Raw genomic sequence first — 20880 nt, 5'->3', positions numbered from 1 at the left:
GCACCCTTGCGCTCTCGCTATGAAATAATCATATGGTTAGCTAATGGCAGCGCTGGGGTAGAGATTGCTCCTGCTGCTGCGGCCTCCATAAGGCGGTCAGGGAGAATAATAAATAAATTCAATGTATTTGCTCGACCCCCTCCCCTTCAACCCCCCACAAACATTCAATGATAGATCGGAATCTCAGGAGGGGGGAGCGATGATGCATGGGCCAGGCCCCCAATATTCCACCCAGACGTGCGTGAAGATCGCTAGATCGGATCTTTCTGCGTTTCTTCCGAATTGCTGCGTGACTGTCGCGTGCTCGTGCACGCAATTAGGTTCCGCTGATGGTGGATTTTATTTGCAAGATAGTAACGCGCGTTGCAATAGTAATTGTCAGGAGTAACAAGACAGAACATAATCGTAAATCTCACTTGTGTCGGTAAAGTAGATAAAGTAGAGCAGGTGAGGATCGTCACCTGCTGGATCACTGGTTGATTATAGATCAATCTGCAATGTAATGTAGCACTAAAACAGCTAATTGTTTTCTCATTACTTGTTGTAAATGAAACATATATAATTGAAATAATACATTGTGCAGTAAAAGCTTCAACAGTAATATATTATTTAATATTAGAAAATATAATTACAGTCGAGCCTCCGATAGTAAAAGAATAAATCCCAATGGTCGTAAGATCGAGGGACTAATTTTGATCCATAATACGTTGATGTTTATATAAAAATTTTAATTATGTTAAGAAGCAATCGAAAATAGGAGAAATTGTATGTATGTATGATTTGTGTTTTAAAATTGACAAATATTAACTGATTATTTAGCGATTAAAACACCATTGAAATATTAACTAACCTAACGTGGAGATCAAGGGACTTATTCGTCCATTCTGTGGATTGTGCGCGATATCCTTGGCACAACGAATCGTAGGCGGATCAGCTTGCCCGAGCAGAATTATTACATCCAAGATGGACACCGCGCGGGATCCCCCTTTCGGCTATCATTCATGTTATTATAGGTAGAGAAGTGTAGCCCCGGAGCAATTCTAATCCAAGCGCGCATCCCGTTGCATTTTATTAGCGTATTTGCTCGATCCCTCGGAATCCTAACGAAAGTATCTGTATTATCGCTCGTCCGTGTTCGCCCATTGTAGCCGTTGCTTCCATCATCGAAGTGACAGAGCTTAAGAGTCTTTGCTTTTGTACGTATCGATGAATTATGCAACGACGAGGCGAATCAGTATTCCGCACAGCTCCGTGTTTTCGTTAAGCTCGAGCATTACGACTATTACGCTCGAAGACTGTACGAAGACCATCGCGCCGCGAACAAATAAAGTTTATCGATTGAGATAAGGTCCCATACAATTAATCACACCTTTCGAATCTTCTAAAAATTATTTCCACATTCAACCGAACAAATTCCATTCGTGTCTTCGTCAAAATCACTGGCATCTTAACAATTTTTTCCAAAAACCTGCTATCAATATTTATTCTAGCTAGTCTTTATTCATCTCAGTTTCCTGCAAGTTAAGGTATTGGGAATTAGAAATTATGTTACAAATATCTTGGCATTCGATCTAAATTGTCATGTAATTATGGTAGATAACACCATAGTGATGTGTTGAATTTGGATATTGGGCCCAATAGAGTAAAATCGACGTTCAAGCAGATTAGACATTGGAGTCATTATAATAAAATGGACGTCCAAGCAAACTAGGCATTGGACCTACTATAATGAAATCGATGTTCAAGCAGACTAGACGTTAGAGTCATTATAATAAAATGGACGTCCAAGCAGACTGGATATTGGACCCACTAAAATAAAATTGATGTTCCCTTACACTGAACATTGGATCTACTATAATAAAATAGACATCCAAGCAAACTAGGCTATTTGAGACACTATAATAAAATGGATGTCCAAGCAGAATGGACACGAGATCGTAAAGTATTATCAAACGCTCCCATCCGACGAGTTTGCAAGGCAACAGCGTCGTTGGAAAGTCTCCTCCTTGTTAGCCGTCTCATCGAGCATCGTTTTAACCAGACGCACCTTCAATCGCTCGTAATTAATAGCTTGTCCCGGCGACCCGTTCAGTGACGTATCAATCGGAGGGTGGGGGGGGATGTTCTATTATCGTGTCCGGTAAGGGTTACTCGAAAAAGCCGCGGCAGCCAACCCCTGGCGTACGACAGTCCCGCGCTAGTGTGCGCGTCGAGTTCAGTGGCGTTGGATTAGCTTCCAGCTAGTTATGATTAGAGGAGACAGTTGGCCCTCCACCGAACTACTCCATATTCCAATACTCATCGGCGGCGGGCCCGGGCATGTCAGTGTTTCGGCGGGAAGGGGCGGCGATAATACGCACTGACAGGCGCGCACCCTCGACAGCCCGTTTTTGGGGGGGCACGCGAGTGAAAAGGAAGGGTGGGAAGGGTGCTAGGGGAGAGAAGAAAAACATATACAACAACCCGATAGAATGAGCATCGCATGCGCCGACGCTTGTTTCCTCTTCTTCTTTGGCCTGTGCGCGCAGAATTACCCACTGATGTTATAATCCTCTCGTGTTACGCCGTCGCACATGCTGTCCTGTAAGCAATACATTGTTTTTTTTCTCGTCTCTCTCACTCTCTCTCCCTGTTAGACCCGTTACGTACCCCTGCCGCTTTATGACGCCCAGATCTATCGGTACCCCATATGCACACTTCGCTGTCACGGACGAGACGCGTATCTGTCCCGAGTAGATCGCTGCTCCGAGTGGCGAGCATAAGTCAAATCTTTGTTCGTTCGAGGGACACGCGGACCAGACGATCGACGGAATTCGAGCAGGCTGATAAGTGTCGGCCAGAGGCGACAGTTGGGCCACGAGCATTGTTTTAGGACCGATTGTCGGAGGCTCGATGCAGAGGGGCTTAACGCGTTTCACGTTTTGAGGATGTTGAAACCTTCACGGTCGTTATTTAAGCCTGGGACACCAAGGTCTTTTCATATTGCTGTAACTTCTCTGATCCTTTGACCTCCAATGGAACAATACGTCCCACAACAAGAGAGTCGTACAAAAATGATGAATGTTACCCCCTTTTTTATATTAATTTCGAATTTTGTTGTGTTACAGATACATGGTCGCAGGAAGATTGGTGGATCGCGTGTTTCGTCACAGTCGCGCTCTGATCGAGACCGACTTCTTCGTAGATCAGGATCACGAATCGCCGCTTCTGATATCCTCCTACGATCTTCTTTTTCGCATCTGTTCCCACCTGAAGAAGTCGACGGACCAGGAAACGGGCACCGTGCACGAGAACAATAATAATAACAATAGCGTAGAACAGACGAGCGTCGAGTCCCATCTTTTATCGAATCTGTCCTCGACGGAAGCTGCCGGTGCAATCGGCGCACTTTACGCTGCAGTCACGCTCACGCCGCAGAATCAGAAGGGCTCGTCGCCGACTCCAAATCAAACTACGATGTCCCAATCCACGAGGATCCTGATCGTTCGGTGTCTTAGGCTACTTAAATCGATCGCGGGATTGAATCTTCAAAGATTACAGGTTAGTCCAAGAGCAACATTTAAAACAATATAACTCATTATCGACGTTAAATATGTGTTTTGTTTAGTTATTAACTTTATGTGCTTCAAATAAAGTGGTTGTTTCTTTTCACATTAGAATAACCACCGGAATGTGGATTGAATGAATTTTAATACCATTTCTAATAAATCATTACATTTCTTTTTATTCGTAAACTGTAATTTTTGGCAAAGAAATTTTTGAATTTCTCTCGATTAAAATTAAATTTTGTACACGTTTATCTTTCGAGTCATTCTCGTATAGAAAGAACGAAGTGAAAAGAGAACAAATTTAGAAAGGAAAGAGTGGTTAGGTCTGGGTTAGGCTACTATGATAAAATAGACGTCCAAGCAGACTAAACATTGGAGTCATTGTAATAAAATCAACATCCAAACAGATTAGGCATTGGAGTGATTTCTATAATGAAGTCGACGTTCAAGTAGACTGGACATTGGACCCAGAGAACCTGACCCTTTTTGGCAATTTTTGAATTTCATTCGATTAAAATCATACACATACATCACATACATTTTGTATACGTTTATCTTTCGAGTAATTCTCGTATAGGAAGAACGAGACGAAAGGAGAAAAAATTTAGAAGGGAAAAAGTGGTTCGTGCGATAATTTTTAATAATTTCGAGGAGCTGGAATCTTTTGAATTTTTAGCACTGTGCGACGGTCACTTAGCGGCTGTTCCTTGATGGAACCACCGTCCTCCTCATTAGGTCGAGCTCCGTGGAAAGTGCAATGGAGATATCGTGTGCCCTGGGGGTTTGCCTGTCAAGATTGAAAGCCCTCCCGTGAAGTCTGCGATGATCAGACCACGAATTGAATCGAAACTTCGCGCCCCCCCAACCATAAAAACTATAAGGGCCGTAGTGTGTCCTGCAGGGGAGCCCGCTGGGTCTCCTGGGACGCTGCCCCGATTATCCTTGCGATCCTGGCAGACGGCGTTTGCCCAAAAACCAACGTTTATCATCTATTCTCTTTGACTTACTGGCCACGCGGTCTAGTTAAAACGAAAATGCCCTTCGATCTCCGCAGGAATCCCTCCCTTGACGTAGTTGAACCTGCCAGATTCGAGGACCCCGAGGCTGGGTCGATCGTGACCCACGCTAGGACGCAATCGCATATTTTTATTTTTTTCTCGGGTTATTTCTAGTCATTTGCCAGATTAACACGATCATTGTATTTTCAGATTAATGGTGGTGGATTATCAAAACTGTCTAATTATAATAAATGAGATACTCGATCAGTGTTGCTATATTTCCATATTCGAAAATTGTATCATTATTTGCACGCGTCAAGCAACGAACGAAAATTGTCTGATTTCAGAATCTCTTGGGAGTAGAAGGCACCAGCTTGCAATGGCGACTGATAGCTAGTCATGTGATAACGCGATTATCACGGGATCCAATATCGCACAAGCCGGAAATTGGATCTGCGCAGAACACTAGTGGTACTTACATTCTGTCGGAACTGTTCCAGGTTCTGGGGTATTTTGCAGTCAACAACCCAGAAAATCAGGTAAGTACGACTATCAAAATTGCCTAATTCTACATACGTAGGGCACTACGTGATTCACAGTACCAAATTCAGCGATGGATGATGTAAAAGCTATGAAAAGAATCATATAAACGTTTCCTCCCAAGCAGTAGTGGGTCTAGTAGAGCCCAAAAATAAGGGATGAATATCATTGGCGTACTCGAATACATTAAAATTCCGATTATTTGGCATACTTGGATCTGGAGCAATGCCGGATAATTGGATTATACTTACATGTGAAGCGATCGCAACAAAGAATTGGACCATTTTTGTGGTGATTTTCTCGTTTTATGGAGTTAAGGAACAATTTCTCCAACATTCTTAGAATTTTAAAATGTTCTTCACCAAAATAGGCGTTGTTTGCATTTCGAAACATTAAAATCCTCCAATCCGTTCAGGAATTATGATTTTTTAAACATACGCATGAAATTTCAGGGGAACCTTTATGCTCAGACATAGTATTTTCGGTAAAGAATTTTTATCTCGAAAGTGCGTAGCATTTCGGAGGTATGTTTGTTCACCAGAAATGATTGTAATTGACCCCTGTAACGGAAAATAATTTTTAGAAGTATATAAAATTCCTACGCGTTATTCATCGACTGTTTAATATCGTCGTCACTGCTGGATGTATGCTGCTGTAACTTCTTTGTTTGTGTAAAATATAATCCGTAATATTTATCGGGGTAAATGTGCCGGATAATCGAAACTCTACTGTACATTTCTTTTTTATAAATTCGTGGTTTGAACACAGAATATAAGTTTCCAAACAGTCGACGCGTTAGCGACCGACCGAATGAATCGTTTCCGCGGCGTAATTTCGATTTTATCTATCTACAAGATTTTAAATAACCTCAGACGTCCGTCAGAGGAATCCTCGGGGCAAACGGAAAAGTTCCGAAAATCAGTTCCTGATCCCGTCCTTCCCTTCTCTCGTAACACACATAAATCCTGTAACAAGTCCGCCCTACGCTCCCTCCGCGATTCACAGCTCCGAATCGGCCGGCAGTTAAAGGTTAAAAGCGTTTTTCCAGCAGTTTCCACGAGCTTGTATCGGATGCACTTTCGGGACAAGCGGGCCTCCTTTAAAAAAGGCGTTGAAAGACGAATGTGCTACGTCGCCGGTGCACTCAGCGCGCTACACATCCCGATGCACGCGCCGGATTGATGCACCCTCCTCTTGCAGGGCGTCGTGTGCGTGCGCGCGGCTGACGTATGGAATGGAACCGAGTAAATATATCTTAACTGCATTTCGGCCGTATATTGATGGGAGGTCCGCTGAGTGTGTTGTGTCTAACAGCTTCTTCCTTCTTCGCAGCGTGTTGCGCGGCGCATTTCACGCGAATGTACCGGGTGTGATCGACCGACCCGTTCCACGGATTGATAGATGGTTTGTTTGAAGTCTGGCCAGGTCTTAAACTGGCTCGCCCAGGTCCAGGATGCTTATTCGCGATCCAATGTTTTCGATCAGGACTTTGGGGCGACGAATCTTCATCTTGGATCCCTGGATGGATCTTCTTTGCAATCACCGTGTTTGATTCTGATAAACATATTGCATATCATTGTTTCTACTCGTTACTCCAAAGTCTATCTTATGTTAGCTTAATGCATGATTAGTTTGGAACCTAGACATCTCTTAAACTGGCTTATTTGGTCCAGGATGGTTTTTTATGAATGAATCCACTATTTTTGATGAGGACTTTGGTTGGTAGAGCTAAAAAGTGTATATAGATTGCAGTTGATCTTCATCTTGGATAGCTTTATGGATCTTCCTTGCAGTCACCGTGTTTAACTGATAACTTCATCTGATATTGCATATCACTGTTTCTACTTGTTACTCCAAAGTCTACCTTATGTTAGCTCGCGCAGAGCAATTAATGTATGATTAGTTTGGAATCTAGACAGCTATCAATTGGTTCACCAGGTCCAAGATGATTCTTCGCGAATGAATTCATTATTTTTGATCAGGACTTTGGTTGGTAAAGCTAAAAAATGTATATAGATTGCAGTTGATCTTCATCTTGGATAGCTTTATGGATCTTCTTTGCAATCACCGTGATTAACTGATAACTTCATCTGATGTTGCATATCACTGTTTCTACTTGTTACTCCAAAGTCTACCTTATGTTAGCTCGCACGGAGCAATCAATGTATGATTAGTTTGGAATCTAGACAGCTCTCAATTGGTTCACCAGGTCCAAGATGATTCTTCGCGAATGAATTCGTTATTTTTGATCAGGACTTTGGTTGGTAAAGCTAAAAAGTGTATATAGATTGTAGTTGATCTTCATCTTGGATAGCTTTATGGATCTTCCTTGCAGTCACCGTGTTTAACTGATAACTTCATCTGATGTTGCATATCACTGTTTCTACTTGTTACTCCAAAGTCTACCTTATGTTAGCTCGCACGGAGCAATTAATGTATGATTAGTTTGGAATCTAGACAGCTTTCAATTGGTTCACCAGGTCCAAGATGATTCTTCACGAATGAATTCGTTATCTTTGATCAGGACTTTGGTTGGTGGAGCTAAAAAATTTATACAGATTGCTGAATGATTCTTCTTTGTAATGATAGTGTTTGCTTGAGCTATAATTTCGTCATCTTGTAAACATATGACACGTAATTGTTTTCACTGGTTACTCCAAAGTCTGCATTGTGCTAGTAAACATTGAGTGATTGATAGATTGTTTAAACTCTGGACAGGCTCGTTAGGGTCCAGGATCAGGACTTTGGGAAACGAATTTTGATCTTACATAGGTGGATAGATCTTATTCGTAATGGCCATGATTGTATATTAACTTTTGTATAATAACTTCTTTCTAAAAATCATCTGATAAACAAATTGCACACAAGTATTTGTGTCGTGCCTAGTAGTTTTACCTCGAGTGATTGACGGATGATTTGTTTAAAGTCTTGAAAGGATTCTTGGAGAAGAGCGATTAAATTCCAATCACCAGTCTCTATAAGTGTCGCATCCCGGTAAATTGCACATTTATGGACGATTTACTGTATACTGTGGTTTTCACCTTTGTACATGGGTCAAACATTTCACGAAATAGAGAGAACAGAAAGGAGTGGGGGCTTGTTGGAGTTAATAGTTCTATAAACTCTAAATGATTGTATATATGACGATAGGTCATATTATTTGAAATAGATTCTTTCATGTGCTAGTGTCGTTTCTTCGTCGCTGCTTCGAAGAGAATAATCGATACTGCTCAAGAACAGATTAAACGTCGAATGAAACGGTACACGTGACCAATGTTTACTCTTGAGAAAAATCTCATCTATATGCAAAGTTCAAAATCAATGACAGGGGTTCAACGAATACAAATAAAGAACAACAATTTTTGTTCGAATAAACCGTAAGGGTTTTACGAGATTTATATATTTTGGTATTAAAAATATTATGTTAATTCAAAGAGCAGCATCACTACGGTCACACGGAGTAGCGTTCAACTTTGCTATCGTTTGAGTAATTATAGGCGAACGAAACTGCAGCAAATAGTCTTGAAAGTTACATAGGGGTGTTTGTCGTATGTCGTAAGTTTGGCAATGAAGAGACTGGAGCCACTAAAATAGGCAGAAATAAATTGCACTGGCTGCAAGAATATTCGCGGGGAATTTGGCGTGAAAACGATTAGCATGGTCTCGAGTAACTGTGAAAAACAATCTGTGAATTTAACCACGGTTTAAAACTTAATAATAAATATTATAATTAAATATTGTATATAGGTTATTATTTAAGCGTCAGATTAATCAGAAAGTAGTACTAACACGTGTAATAATTTGTTCATCCACGAATTTTAGGAATATAATTGTAGGTACTTAGAGGAATATAAAATATCGATAATTAAATTATCGTTCATAAATATTTTACCAGCGTGGACGAGCAATTTTAATAGATTCGGTTCGTTAAAAAATAGGAAATGTAATTACTATTTGCAGTGAAAATTAAATTATCTATTTCTCATTTATTTATCGGTTCGATAAAATTTTGGGTTTGTCTAATTCTGTTGTAGAATAAAGGTTTTCCATTTGCGTTCACCTTGATAGTAACTGGATAGGCTTATAGTGAAAATGTCCGACGGCCTGGCGCCTTCCAGAACGTCGCGACGTCTTTTCTTTCTGCGCGTCTATCGAGTCCCATTTTTCGAGATATCGAGCCCCCAGAAATTCCTGAGGTATTCAATCTATGCTAGAGAATAGAGAAGGAACGGTCAGTTTAGATTAGACACGGTACAATACGACCCTCGAACGCGTTCGTGTTGGCTTTCGACGCCACAGCTCGTGCATACTAGCCTAATTGCACTGATTATGGGCCTTTTTTTCATTTCTGAGGTCCACTATCCAGATAAGAGATAAAAATATGTCGTTCGAGGATGGAAATTCTATTTAGAATTTACATTCCTGGCGAAGACAATTTTCAGAAGACTAATTGGTCGTTTAGCGGAGCCAGTTCATAGTATTTTGTTACGTAAAATTTTTTTTGTACAATAATTAGCGTTTAAAAGTTAGTCAAAAATCATCTGGCCGAGACTAGCTTACGGGGTTGGATTATTTTACGTATCGATGACGATATTTATAATTTTTCATTTCATGTTAGATGTCTTCGTTTGAAATTTCGTGTTATTTCTGCGTAGAAAGTCTACTACTTTTCATCCGCGTCAAGATTTTAAGAATACCCTGTGCGTTAAAACAAATTTTTCAGCAGAGTATTCTGTATACGTTAGTTAAGTGGTTAATCAACTCAGAGACGTTTTAAATACGATAAAAATACATAAGATTCACGATCGTCGTAAATCTAGCGGGTGGTTTTATGCGGCGTAAAAACGGTCTTAAAATAACAGAGAAAATGATACTCTATGGAAGAAGATTCACTATAAAGTACCATATAATTTATTTATGCAATATGCATCTCGCTTAACACAATTAATTAAACTATTCATACGAGCATATTTTTATTTTATTTTTATATGATTTATTTTCTAGCTTGTTTTTATTATTTATTTCTCTCTATAAATTATCGACAGAATAATATTTCCATGTAAGATTATTTGAGTACAAGTGTATAACCTACTAAAATAAACAAACGAGCGTTGTTTATTTTCGATAGATTTTGCATTAATTTTGGGTTCTTTTCAGTATGCAATGCAAAAAGATTAAATTAACTTAAATTAATGTGAAAAGAGAGTATTTACAGTTCATAAATTTCGAATATTTGTCGAAATGGGATATTAAACTTCGAGTATATAAAATTACCAAATAATAAAATGTTCGGTTGCGTCGATATGACAAACCGTAAAAGAAAAATAAAGGAGAATGGTAGAGAATAAAAACGCATAATGTGGGTACTTCCTGCAAGAGACATTGATACAGGTGTATAGGCCTGCTCGAGGACACTTGTTGAGTCGCAGATGTCCTAGGACGCTTCCTTGTCCTTCAGAATGGCTAGTTTCCGACACCTGTGTCATAGGTGCAACGTTTCCCACGATATTTAACGAAACTAATGACCGTAGTACGCGTAGGCACTTGTAATTAACCGTTTTTGTTCTCAGACGACCATGAACGTACCTTTCAGTTACTTCCATGTGGGTGTTTAGCAATGGAAAGGAAATCTTGCGACGGTCGTTGAGAATTTCCTTTCAGAGAGTCCTAGCTCGTCTATCTTAATGTTTACGAAAGAAAACTTACCTACGATTTATCAAACTTTCGTAGGTGAAAAGCAATCTTTGAGCGAAAAGGGATAGTCGATGATATTAGGGGATACCAATATTAAAAAGCTAGTTAAATCGAGACCAAATTTTGTTTTTGGTACAAGGTTATTGTTAGTATCTATATTAACTGTTGTCGTTGCCATCAGGATTCACGGAATGAATTTTTGTTTCAGTTGGTACTTCAATCGGCGGGGGCTGGTCCAAGTGTACTTCAGCAACTGTGTACTTTACCATTTCCGTTTTACGGTGCTCCAGGATTAACATCGTACATTTTCCCGGCGCTTTTGGCGGCCACGCATCGAAATCCAGAGGCGACGGCGATTCTGTCTTGCGAAATGTCTTACCAGGTAAGCGAGTCCTTCGTACAATCTAGGATATAATTGACGGAACGGATCATTTTCTTTAAAAGAGAACTTAATTCAAGAGTTAATTAAATAATAATTACACTGAAACGTATGAAAGTAGAAAATATAATGTTACTGTGAACTATATAAAATCATGAAATAATTTAATGTTTATATATTTTACCAATCAGAAGGATCATACACTTTATTTCTTTATTATTCACTGAGAAAATCTTAATTTAAAAATCTAATAGCTCTGCAGATTCTCATCAATTTACTGTTCGATCGAAACATTAATTATTTGAATATATAAATAATCAAGAAATAGGAAAACTTGTGCAAAAAAGGGATTAAAAGGACACCAACTAATTCTGATGCACATCTTATTTTGAATTCTTGAAATGTCAATTTAGTGAAAGTGTACAGTGAAAAATATACGTAATTCTTATTTTAAGTAGAGAATTTTTGAAGTCACTGGTGAATGTATACAATGGATATCCCATTTTAGTGAAAGTATTATACAGGGTGTACGGCCACCCCTGGGAAAGATTTTTATGGGAGATTCTAGAGGCTAAAATAAGATGAAAATCAAGAACACTAATTTGTTGATGGAGATTTCGTTAAAAAGTTATTAACGTTTAAAGTTCCGCCGTACTGAATTTTTTTCTAGAAAGTGGGTAGGATTTCAGAGATATGTCTATTCACCAAAAATGATTGTTATTGACCCCTGTAATTGAAAATAATTTTTTTAGAACGATTTGAAATTTTTTAATTTTGCCGAAAAATTTCACACCTACTCGAATTTTTTTCTAAGAAATGAGTAGGATTTCGGGGATGTAATTCTTCACCAAAAATAATTATAATTGTCCCCTGCAGCCAAAAATATTTTTTTTAGAACGATTTGAAATTTTTTTTTTCGTCGAAAAATTTAGGCATCCCCTTGTCGATGTTTCTTAAAAATTCGTTTTTTATTTTTAATAAATATGTTCGACGCCCTACAGAAAAGTTGTCTAATACTTTTTTGTAGGTACTCATGAGTTCTACTTCGGAAAAAAGTTTCATTGAAATATATTCACTATTGTAGGAGTTATGGCTGTTTGAATATTGGACCATTTTTATTGGGTTTTTCTCAGTTTACGGGGTCAAGAATCAACTTTTCGAATATTTTTGCAATTTCTACATATTCTTCATCTAAATACGCGTCGTTTGCGTTTTTGAAAATTAAAATCGTCCAATTCGTTCAGGAGTTATGACATTTTAAAGATTCGCATGAAATTTCAAGGAAGCATTTCTGGCTTCACATTAGATGTTCGGTAAGGAATTTTTTTCTCGAAAATGCGTAGGATTTCGTGGGTATGTGTAATGACCAAAAATGATTGCAATCGACTCTTGCAACCGAAAATAATTTTTCTAAAACGATTTGAAAAATTTTTTCTGCCAAAAAATTTCACCTACCCGATTTTTTTTCTCGAAAGTGGGTAGGATTTCAGGGATATGTCTATTCACCAAAAATGCTTATAATTGACCCCTGGAACAAAAAATAATTTTTCCAGAACGATTTGAAATTTTTGAATTTAATTGTTAATAACTTTCTAACGGAGCCTTCATCGATAAATTGGTATTCTTGATTTTCGTCTTATTTTGGCCTCTAGAATCCCCCCATTAAAATTTTTCCCAGGGTTGGTCGAACACCCTGAATACATAAATATTAGCGGTCACTCAACTTCAGTAAAATTTATAAATAAATAATAATAATAATGTATAAATTTCAGAAAATCTCCTTAGAATTTAGCAAATGTTTCTTTCAATTTGTTCAAAATATAATCCATCGGTTTCCAGCAATCTGCCTAATCCTCTCTTGTTATCAATCCCTTGCCATAGTTGCAGTGGACCAATAACATTTATTCTCAGTCACGTTGCACGCAATTTTTTCTGATTTTTTTCTTTCAAATTCATTCCAAGTATAATCCTGGACCATCGGTTTTGAACTGTTTGCAGAATCCTTTCCTGTTTTCAATTCCTGACCAAACATACAGAGGTCCAATAATATTTATTCGCAGTCACGTAGTTTTGTGTACCCTGATTCATCTTTGCCAGGAACGCAAGTACAGAAATATTCGTTAAACGTTTGAACAATCGATAGCGTGCAACTCTAATAAAGTTTCTAAACATTTTATATCGACTCAGAGCCGCGTGATTTTATCAGTTTCTTTAGTTAAAAATATTAAAACTGTAGAGACCTGATACGTCTATCAAAGTCTGCCTCCTGAGTTTAGAATCCTGGTTTCCTTCGTCCTATTCAAATAATCGCTATTGAAACTACGATTGACCAATCTTTTGCGTTTAATACGAAAACAAATGTTCTGTTTGCCAGTTGCTGGAGGAGTACAGGGATTCGGACGACGGTAAATTGAATCCGTTGGTTCGTTTACTGAAGGACGCGACGAGTCCTTAAACGTCCCAACCAAAGTTCGGTTAATCCGCTTGAGTTTCGTCGAATATCTTCGTTACGCGCCACGAGCTACGTGGACGTCGTTAAAACGCTGGACCATTACTTGTATTCAGTTCGAAGAGTCGAGGAGCAAACAGGGGAAAATTGTTATTAGGTACGTCCATCGTTAGTTGAAAAGTTATTACTATCCGCGTGCCTCGAGGCTGGTACTCGGCAACAATTGTATCGAATACACCCCCTAAACCTGGCAGGCAGTTTCGAGACGTTGAAACCAGATTGGTGACACTGCAACTAAATTTTTAACCGCGTTAATATCTCTACCGATGACAATCAATCGAAGGGTTTTTGCAGAATAAACGCAGGGAAAAAACTGATCGAACGCATACTGTTGGAGCTGGAGGTGCTGCTAACAATTTTATTAACGATCAGACGTTCGTTAATTATTGCGTATATAGACACCTTATTTATGAAATTTTGAAATTTTCGACCTATTGCTCGTGATCATCTTCGAAACTATTAATATAGAATAATTAAAAAAAAACAATGACCAACAAATACTCTGAACGTTTATTTGCACTCTGTGAAAATTGAATACTTTCTGCTAAACCAGAATGAGTGCCACTTCTTTTAAAATTTGATAGAAAAAGAATTACATAAAATATTGTCTCGCTAATTGATCGAATTGCTCCCTCGATAATTGAATGTGTATACGTTTACTCTTAGGGAATCCAATTTGTTTAATAATAATATAAATCGTAATCTTGAATTTTTATATTTCTGATATTAATATTCCAAATTAATATTGATAGAGTAGTTCGATAATTTTGCAACGTTGGCAGTACTTCCAAAGTCGACCAAATGTTCTGTGAGCATTTTGATCTGGTGTTACGTGATACTTGAATAGAGATGGGGACCTTGAAAAGTATTTTTTTACTGACATAGTAAATACGATAATATATTCTCTGCGATAATTTGCTACGTTCGATGAATTCGAGATTAAACGGACGGGGCGAATTATTTCGTAAATCGAGCTTCGGCTTTAAAAAACGAAGCTTTCTTTCCAGTCGTCGAAGAACGACACTTTCCAATCTTAGCATTCTTGTTAGGAATACAATTGATACGACTAGTCGACGAAAAACTAAACGTCGATCGTCTAACGATCCAATGATGTATAGTTCGTCGTGTTAGAAACGATCCTTGAGGGGCGTGGTCACGCGTGAAGAGGCGAATCCATCGTTGTCTCGCCGTAACGATCTTTTCTAAACTATCGAGCTATAGCTTTTAATAATATATTAAAAGTTTCCTTTGCATAAATATGATTACATCTTAGATCACGCTCTAAAGAAAAAAATGAAAGTTTTATTTATTGTTGTTAACTTTATAATACCTTTAATTCTCATATATTCTGTCGTTTTTTGACTTTGAGTTATTTTTAAATTATGAAGTTATTATGTTTTGAAACACTGGACAGGTTTTACTCGTCGGGGTGTATCGTTTATGTTACATTTAAAGAATTTAATTTTCCTTTACAATTTTACATAATTTTGTAAAGGTAACCGACACATAGTAAATGTTTATTTTTTGTTGCTCACATTGCGTTACTAAAAGTTCAACTTTTGATTCTTTGTTATTACTATAAGGATCACGCGTTTGAAAATTTTTAAACTACGTAAGAAATTAAATACTAGTCATACGTGGAAAAGTACAGTAGCATAAATTTGTTTACCTTTATCAAAGTACGATCTCTACTCTTTGGAAAATGTAATAGGTTTCGATACTATGATTCAGAACGAACTATACGTTCGAAGAATCGAAAATATGAAAAAGAAAAAGATCGAATAAAGGAAAGGAGAATTTACAAGAGTAAGACAAGAAATTTGTGGCATTAATTTAGTATTTTTAATGCCAATGATAATTTCTTACTTTGTAATTTAACTCGAAACAACCCGAGTTAAGTTATCGTTCGCAGAGTGAATTTCGTTAAAAGGGAAACATCTTGCCTGAATAATTTCTAACTGAAAGATGTAATTGTTTCTGTACAAAAACTCTTCGGTTCCGTTTCAATCTCGTGATGGACGCACGTAAGAAAACAATTTTCGTGCGAGTTTCAGAAATCGTTGTTAAAATTGCCAATTATTTGGCGAGCTTAATTGAAATTTAGCGCCATAGCGAGCGACGACTATCTGTCACAAGGCAACAGAGCTGTCTCGTCTTGCTATTTTCGTGCGTAAATTCATCACCATTGCCCGAAGATGCAAAATTCAACAAATCCGTTTTAATCCATTGTAATATAAGTTAGTACTTTAATATTTAGCGTTAAATATTCAAATAGATTACGTCTAAACACTTCTAACAAGACTGTTCATTTACTTTATTACTACTCCGTCTACTCTGTTTCAAATTACAACCGTGAAAATATTTCTATTCGAAAGGTGTCACTCGGAATCCTTAAAATTACCGTTTGGAAATAAATTTAAAACGGATTTGTGCATTTTTCAATCCATTCCGAACGGCAGTGGGCAAGCTTTATATTTTACTATCATTATTACTGTTCAGAGCTGAAGAGATCCGTCCTAAGAAGTATCATAAGGTAAAAGAAATGCTTCTCTATTCCACTTATTGACTGCGTTTTCTTATGTTAAGTCATGCATAATTACAACTATTAAATTGATTATGTACAACTGGGAGCATAAATGTTCTGCTCTAGAGGAAATGTTTGAAGTTTATAACTTATTAGAGCCCATACTCTTAGCAGCCATTATTTAGAGATCTTATAATCAAACTATTGGCGCCTCAGGTAATCCATCATTTTGTTCCCAAGTGCCCCAGAGAGACAGTGAGAACTCTAATTTTCTTTATGAAGTCACTTGATACGACGACGATGGCGTTACCTTTGTACTAGGGACACAAAACGACAGATCGTACGAAGCCACCAGCGACTAGAGTCTGTTTATGCAAGGTCCCTAGGCTCACCTAAACGTCCGCATTACGAAGGCGTGGCCAATAGTCTGACCAATAGAACCCATTCTCCTTCCAAAACAGATCTCTTGAGCTTCCAACAGTACATTTGTACGATTCTTAACGCATATTCGTTTCTCTCGTTTTCACGCGTGCCAATAATTCGTGCAAAAAAACGTGTCTTTTGAACGGGCCTTTTAAACGTCGTTAGAATTAGAGTGATACTACTCTGTGTGAATATGTGTGTGCGTGAGTGTATGTGGAACTAAGTACGGATTTCGTACCAGGACGGTGTGAATCTCCACTTTTTTTTTTATTATGCAAAGTGTGCTAAGTTAACAAATAAGTGAAGTTGGTACTGTAAGGAAAAAGGACGAAACGAAGAAGTTCATCTGAGAATGAACAGAATTGATGAATTCAAAAAAAAAAAAAAAAAGAAAAATGGAAATTAAAAGGTATAGTGCGAAGAAACCGTAAATATTTAAATAATGAGAGGATCGTTATACTAATTGCATGTGTTCAGTTTCAGGAGCTATTTTCTTGAATTTTTTATGCACTTTGCTGTGCGAGTACGCAGAAATATCGGTGCCTCGAAAGCGCACATCCTTTTTCCTCCTCCATCTCGTTTAGAACGACCGTTCAGGATGTTTCAGGAAGAAGATTCACTCTAGTGAATTTCAACCTTTCCGTAGTCATCGGTTGGCTACATGGATTCTTAGTAAAACGCGTTTAGCGGAATTGTATACATAAGTTGATATAATCTATCATTATATCCGGAATACTTATTGTGAGCCACTAATTTATAGGATGCATTGAATTTATTCTTCAGTGGACGAACGTCAACACGAAACGTTGTTATTATATTATTTAATGGAAACTATATGATTTTTTTTTTTGTTTTCTCGTGAATACGTAAAAGTTGCGTATAAATAATTAATCGAGAGGGGTTAATAAAGGTTTATTTTATACGAAATCCCAAGAATATTTTAATTTGAATATGTAGCATCGCGTTCAGCGTCGCCATTTGCACGACACACTAAATTCGTCTTTGTTATAAATTCTTTCGTGACTTTGTGCATTTTGGTTGCAACCTTCTTTTCTTTTGGAAAGGAAATAATTCATAAGGAGAAACATGAAGAACAAATGTAAATGTTTAAATATTATTTCAGGGAATAATATAATATTGGCCATGGATAATGTTTGTGAAATTACATTACATTTGATTATAAAAATGATCGAACACTTGAAACGAAAATGATAATGAAAACGATCATGGTAATGTCTTAAATGAAAATCTCTATAATTATATTAAAGGCAAGATGCATTCTACAAAATATAGAATGTTTCATTCGTCAATAATTTACTAAAGAGGATTTCAAGGATTTGGATATTTTTAAACGACTTTTGCTGAAAATAGTTTTAAAATGCATCGCAATTAACGATAAGAGATAAAAGCCGATCATTTTACTAATGAAACTTAAAATTTTTATATTTATCGTAACATCCTTGAGAAGTATTATTAATAGACTGGCAATGTTATCCCAATTAAAATAAATAGAAATACGGCCTCGTTGAAATTATTTTTAATTATACCACAATAGAAGTTTTGCAATAATAATATTCAGGTAACCGAAAAACACTTTATATGTTCTATAACTTTTGATAGTTGAATTATTTTCGAAACTGTTTCAAGTAAAAGTTGTCCTAAATAATGAGAATTTCTTTCAAGAAATATAAAAATTGAAAATTAAAATTAATAAAAATATAATGATTATAAATCTTTCTGCATAGTTTGTGAAACATCTTGTAGAAAATTATGCGATCAGAATTTTACATGTGTCGATGAGAATTCATCGTGGCGCTGAAAGCGTTCTTACAAATTATTTATCGAATTATAGAAATGAAATGTTATTTGAATAGATATTTATTCTCCGACGATATGAGTTCATTGTGGTACAATGTATGATTATTTATTTGAAAGATAAAGACGAATGTGAGTGTACTTACATAGTACAGGTTTTAGTGGCTGCAGCGAGCGCACTCGTGCAATGTCCTGCCAATGCAATTAATATTCAAGTATTATACACATATACATATATTTAGGAAATATTTAACGGCGTATCAAAGAATCTTGAACAAGAATCGCATAGATTAATGTTAGTATAATTATGCTGTAGAAGTCTTGTCGTTTCTACACGGCTGAGTTAAAAAAAAAAAAATAAATTATGCTAAAAAATGGGCACTCGAACACACATGTTTTTTTTTCTATTTATTTTATTTGTTAATTGAATTTGATATGGTAGTAAAAAGTTTTATTTAAATTTCTTTCAAAAATTTCTCATCAGTTTTAAGTAAAATATTTAACTATTATTTGTTTATTGATTTAAAGATTGAATCGTGAAACGACAAAACTTTTACACCAGTTCGACGTAGGAAAAATAAATAATCACACGATAAATTGTAAAGCTTGAGAAGTTAGAGATAGAACGACTCTTTTGTCGCTGGTTTGTTCGAGTCGGAATAAAGACGTTGTTTGCGATTGAAAATAGTGAGTGCAAGAATTATTAAAAAATTTCTTGGTCGATCGGTAATCAACGAAGAATTAAATCAGAATTTTTCACTTTATATATGTATATTATTCATTTTTCTTTTAACAGCCAGTTTATAAAATACTTCATTGCATTTAATTTTGTGGAAAAGGAGAAATAAAAATTTTCTTTTGCGTATTTTTCGATTCTGATTCACAGCGTAAAATTACAGTTGAAAGAACGTGTTTCGAGAAATTGGAAAATAGCAAAATATTCACTATATTTAATCGCGTATACAGTGTTTATTCGTCTCGATTGATTCGCAAGCATAGCTGCCGCGCGTCACATTATTAAAAAAATATATATTTTATCATCGCTAAATATTTACGATTAAGGTGAAATTATTCTGATCGGAGTAATTACAATCCATTTATTTTTTAGATAACGTGGCTCAATTGTTGGGCGTAATGCTCTCTCATAAACGGTTAAATGTCTGTAAATTTCATGCTTCGATGCTTTGACGGATAAAATCTCGGTCAGGTTTTGCGAATATAAAATACAGCATAACGGTGTATTCACCGCGCACGTGTTCGAAAGTTTTGTGATTACTTTTCCACGATCGTATTTTTGCCTTGTTCGCCCTAAGAACCTCGATTAATCCGCCGATGGATCGAGGAAATGATAATCGAGCATACGCTTTGTACGTTTCGCTAGAAGTAGTAATGAATCGAAGCTGCAATCAATAAATTTCGACGAGACAATTTTGTAATTTATTATTGCGCTCCCCGTCCCCGCATTTCTGTCGAATCGTTGATTGTTTTTCTTCTCTTTCATCCTATAGCTTGCCGAGAGCAGAATTTATTAAATTACTTTTACAATTAAAACGCTGCTCAAAATAAATAAACTTTTAAATTTGAAATAACAAGACTCGCAATTTTTCCCTCGGAATATTAATTGAATAGAACACAGGAAAATCTTTTATTGTTATTGGACATTTTATTCGCTAACAATAATAATTTTCTAGTCGTTTCGGTAAACAAATAAAGTCTTCGAGTAGAGTCTATATTATAACTTTTCTCATGAAAATTAAATCTGGGTACAGTAATTTCCGCTTTCTAGTAATAAATTTAATGAAGACCAGAGCATTTCTTATTAAAAATCGCTACTTACCCCGCTTTCGAGTAAACTGGCTGTCTCGATTTTGTCACTTGAAAGCAGAGTTTACTGTAACCTTATATGTTTGTATTTCCATAATACCAGAAGTGGGTCATCTAATTCTACATATTTGTCTATAGTCTGGTCGAAGAAAGAATTGACTTGAAACCATCCCATTCATAGAGACAATTCTCATCGCTCGTCCCAATGGCAAGAACACTTCCACCGGTACGTATGACACGATGACTATAGTCGCCAAATATTTGTACCTTTCTAACAGGCTTTTCAGATTGTAAGTGACTTTACAAGCTATCTCCTGTCACGGTATCGTTACATTCCTTTGCTTTCTATAGATACAGTTATCGAGGCAGGTATGTGTTCCAAGAATTGAGCACCATTATCTGTCTCAGACCTGCCTGCCTCTGAGTGCGTTTGGGACAAGAGTGATAAATAGTGTGGTGTGATTAAAGAGTGAGAAACAGTGACAGTGAGTGAAATACATTGAATGTGATTGAGTCGTCGGATTGGTTTGCTGTAGCTAAGCTTGGTAGTCAATACCAGTTCCCTCGAGTATTACGATTGGGGCACCATGTATCCACTTTGATCGATACGAAATCATTTCCCGACG

The 20880-nt window shown here is 37.0% G+C and overlaps 1 protein-coding gene across 4 annotated transcripts in view; it reads left to right on the top strand.

The window, feature by feature from the left end:
- Ssp3 (short spindle 3) overlaps nucleotides 1-19850 on the top strand; it is a 45777-nt gene extending 25927 nt beyond the window's left edge. For 3 of the 4 annotated variants that reach the window (XM_076768174.1, XM_076768177.1, XM_076768176.1), the window contains 4 exons: nucleotides 3108-3540; nucleotides 4894-5085; nucleotides 10989-11162; nucleotides 13534-19850. In XM_076768174.1, coding sequence (XP_076624289.1) covers nucleotides 3108-3540; nucleotides 4894-5085; nucleotides 10989-11162; nucleotides 13534-13614 — 880 coding nt within the window. In that variant the 3' untranslated portion in view covers nucleotides 13615-19850. Of the gene's footprint in view, nucleotides 1-3107; nucleotides 3635-4111; nucleotides 4149-4893; nucleotides 5086-10988; nucleotides 11163-13533 lie in introns of those variants that run through there. The other variant, XR_013079951.1, reaches the window with a different exon arrangement.
- Nucleotides 19851-20880: the final 1030 nt, after the last annotated feature.

This window comes from Colletes latitarsis, chromosome 7, assembly GCF_051014445.1.
Source record: "Colletes latitarsis isolate SP2378_abdomen chromosome 7, iyColLati1, whole genome shotgun sequence".
Classification (NCBI taxonomy): domain Eukaryota; kingdom Metazoa; phylum Arthropoda; class Insecta; order Hymenoptera; family Colletidae; genus Colletes; species Colletes latitarsis.
The sequence above is the reverse complement of the archived record's forward strand: the minus strand, read 5'-3'. Positions and strand labels throughout refer to the sequence as shown.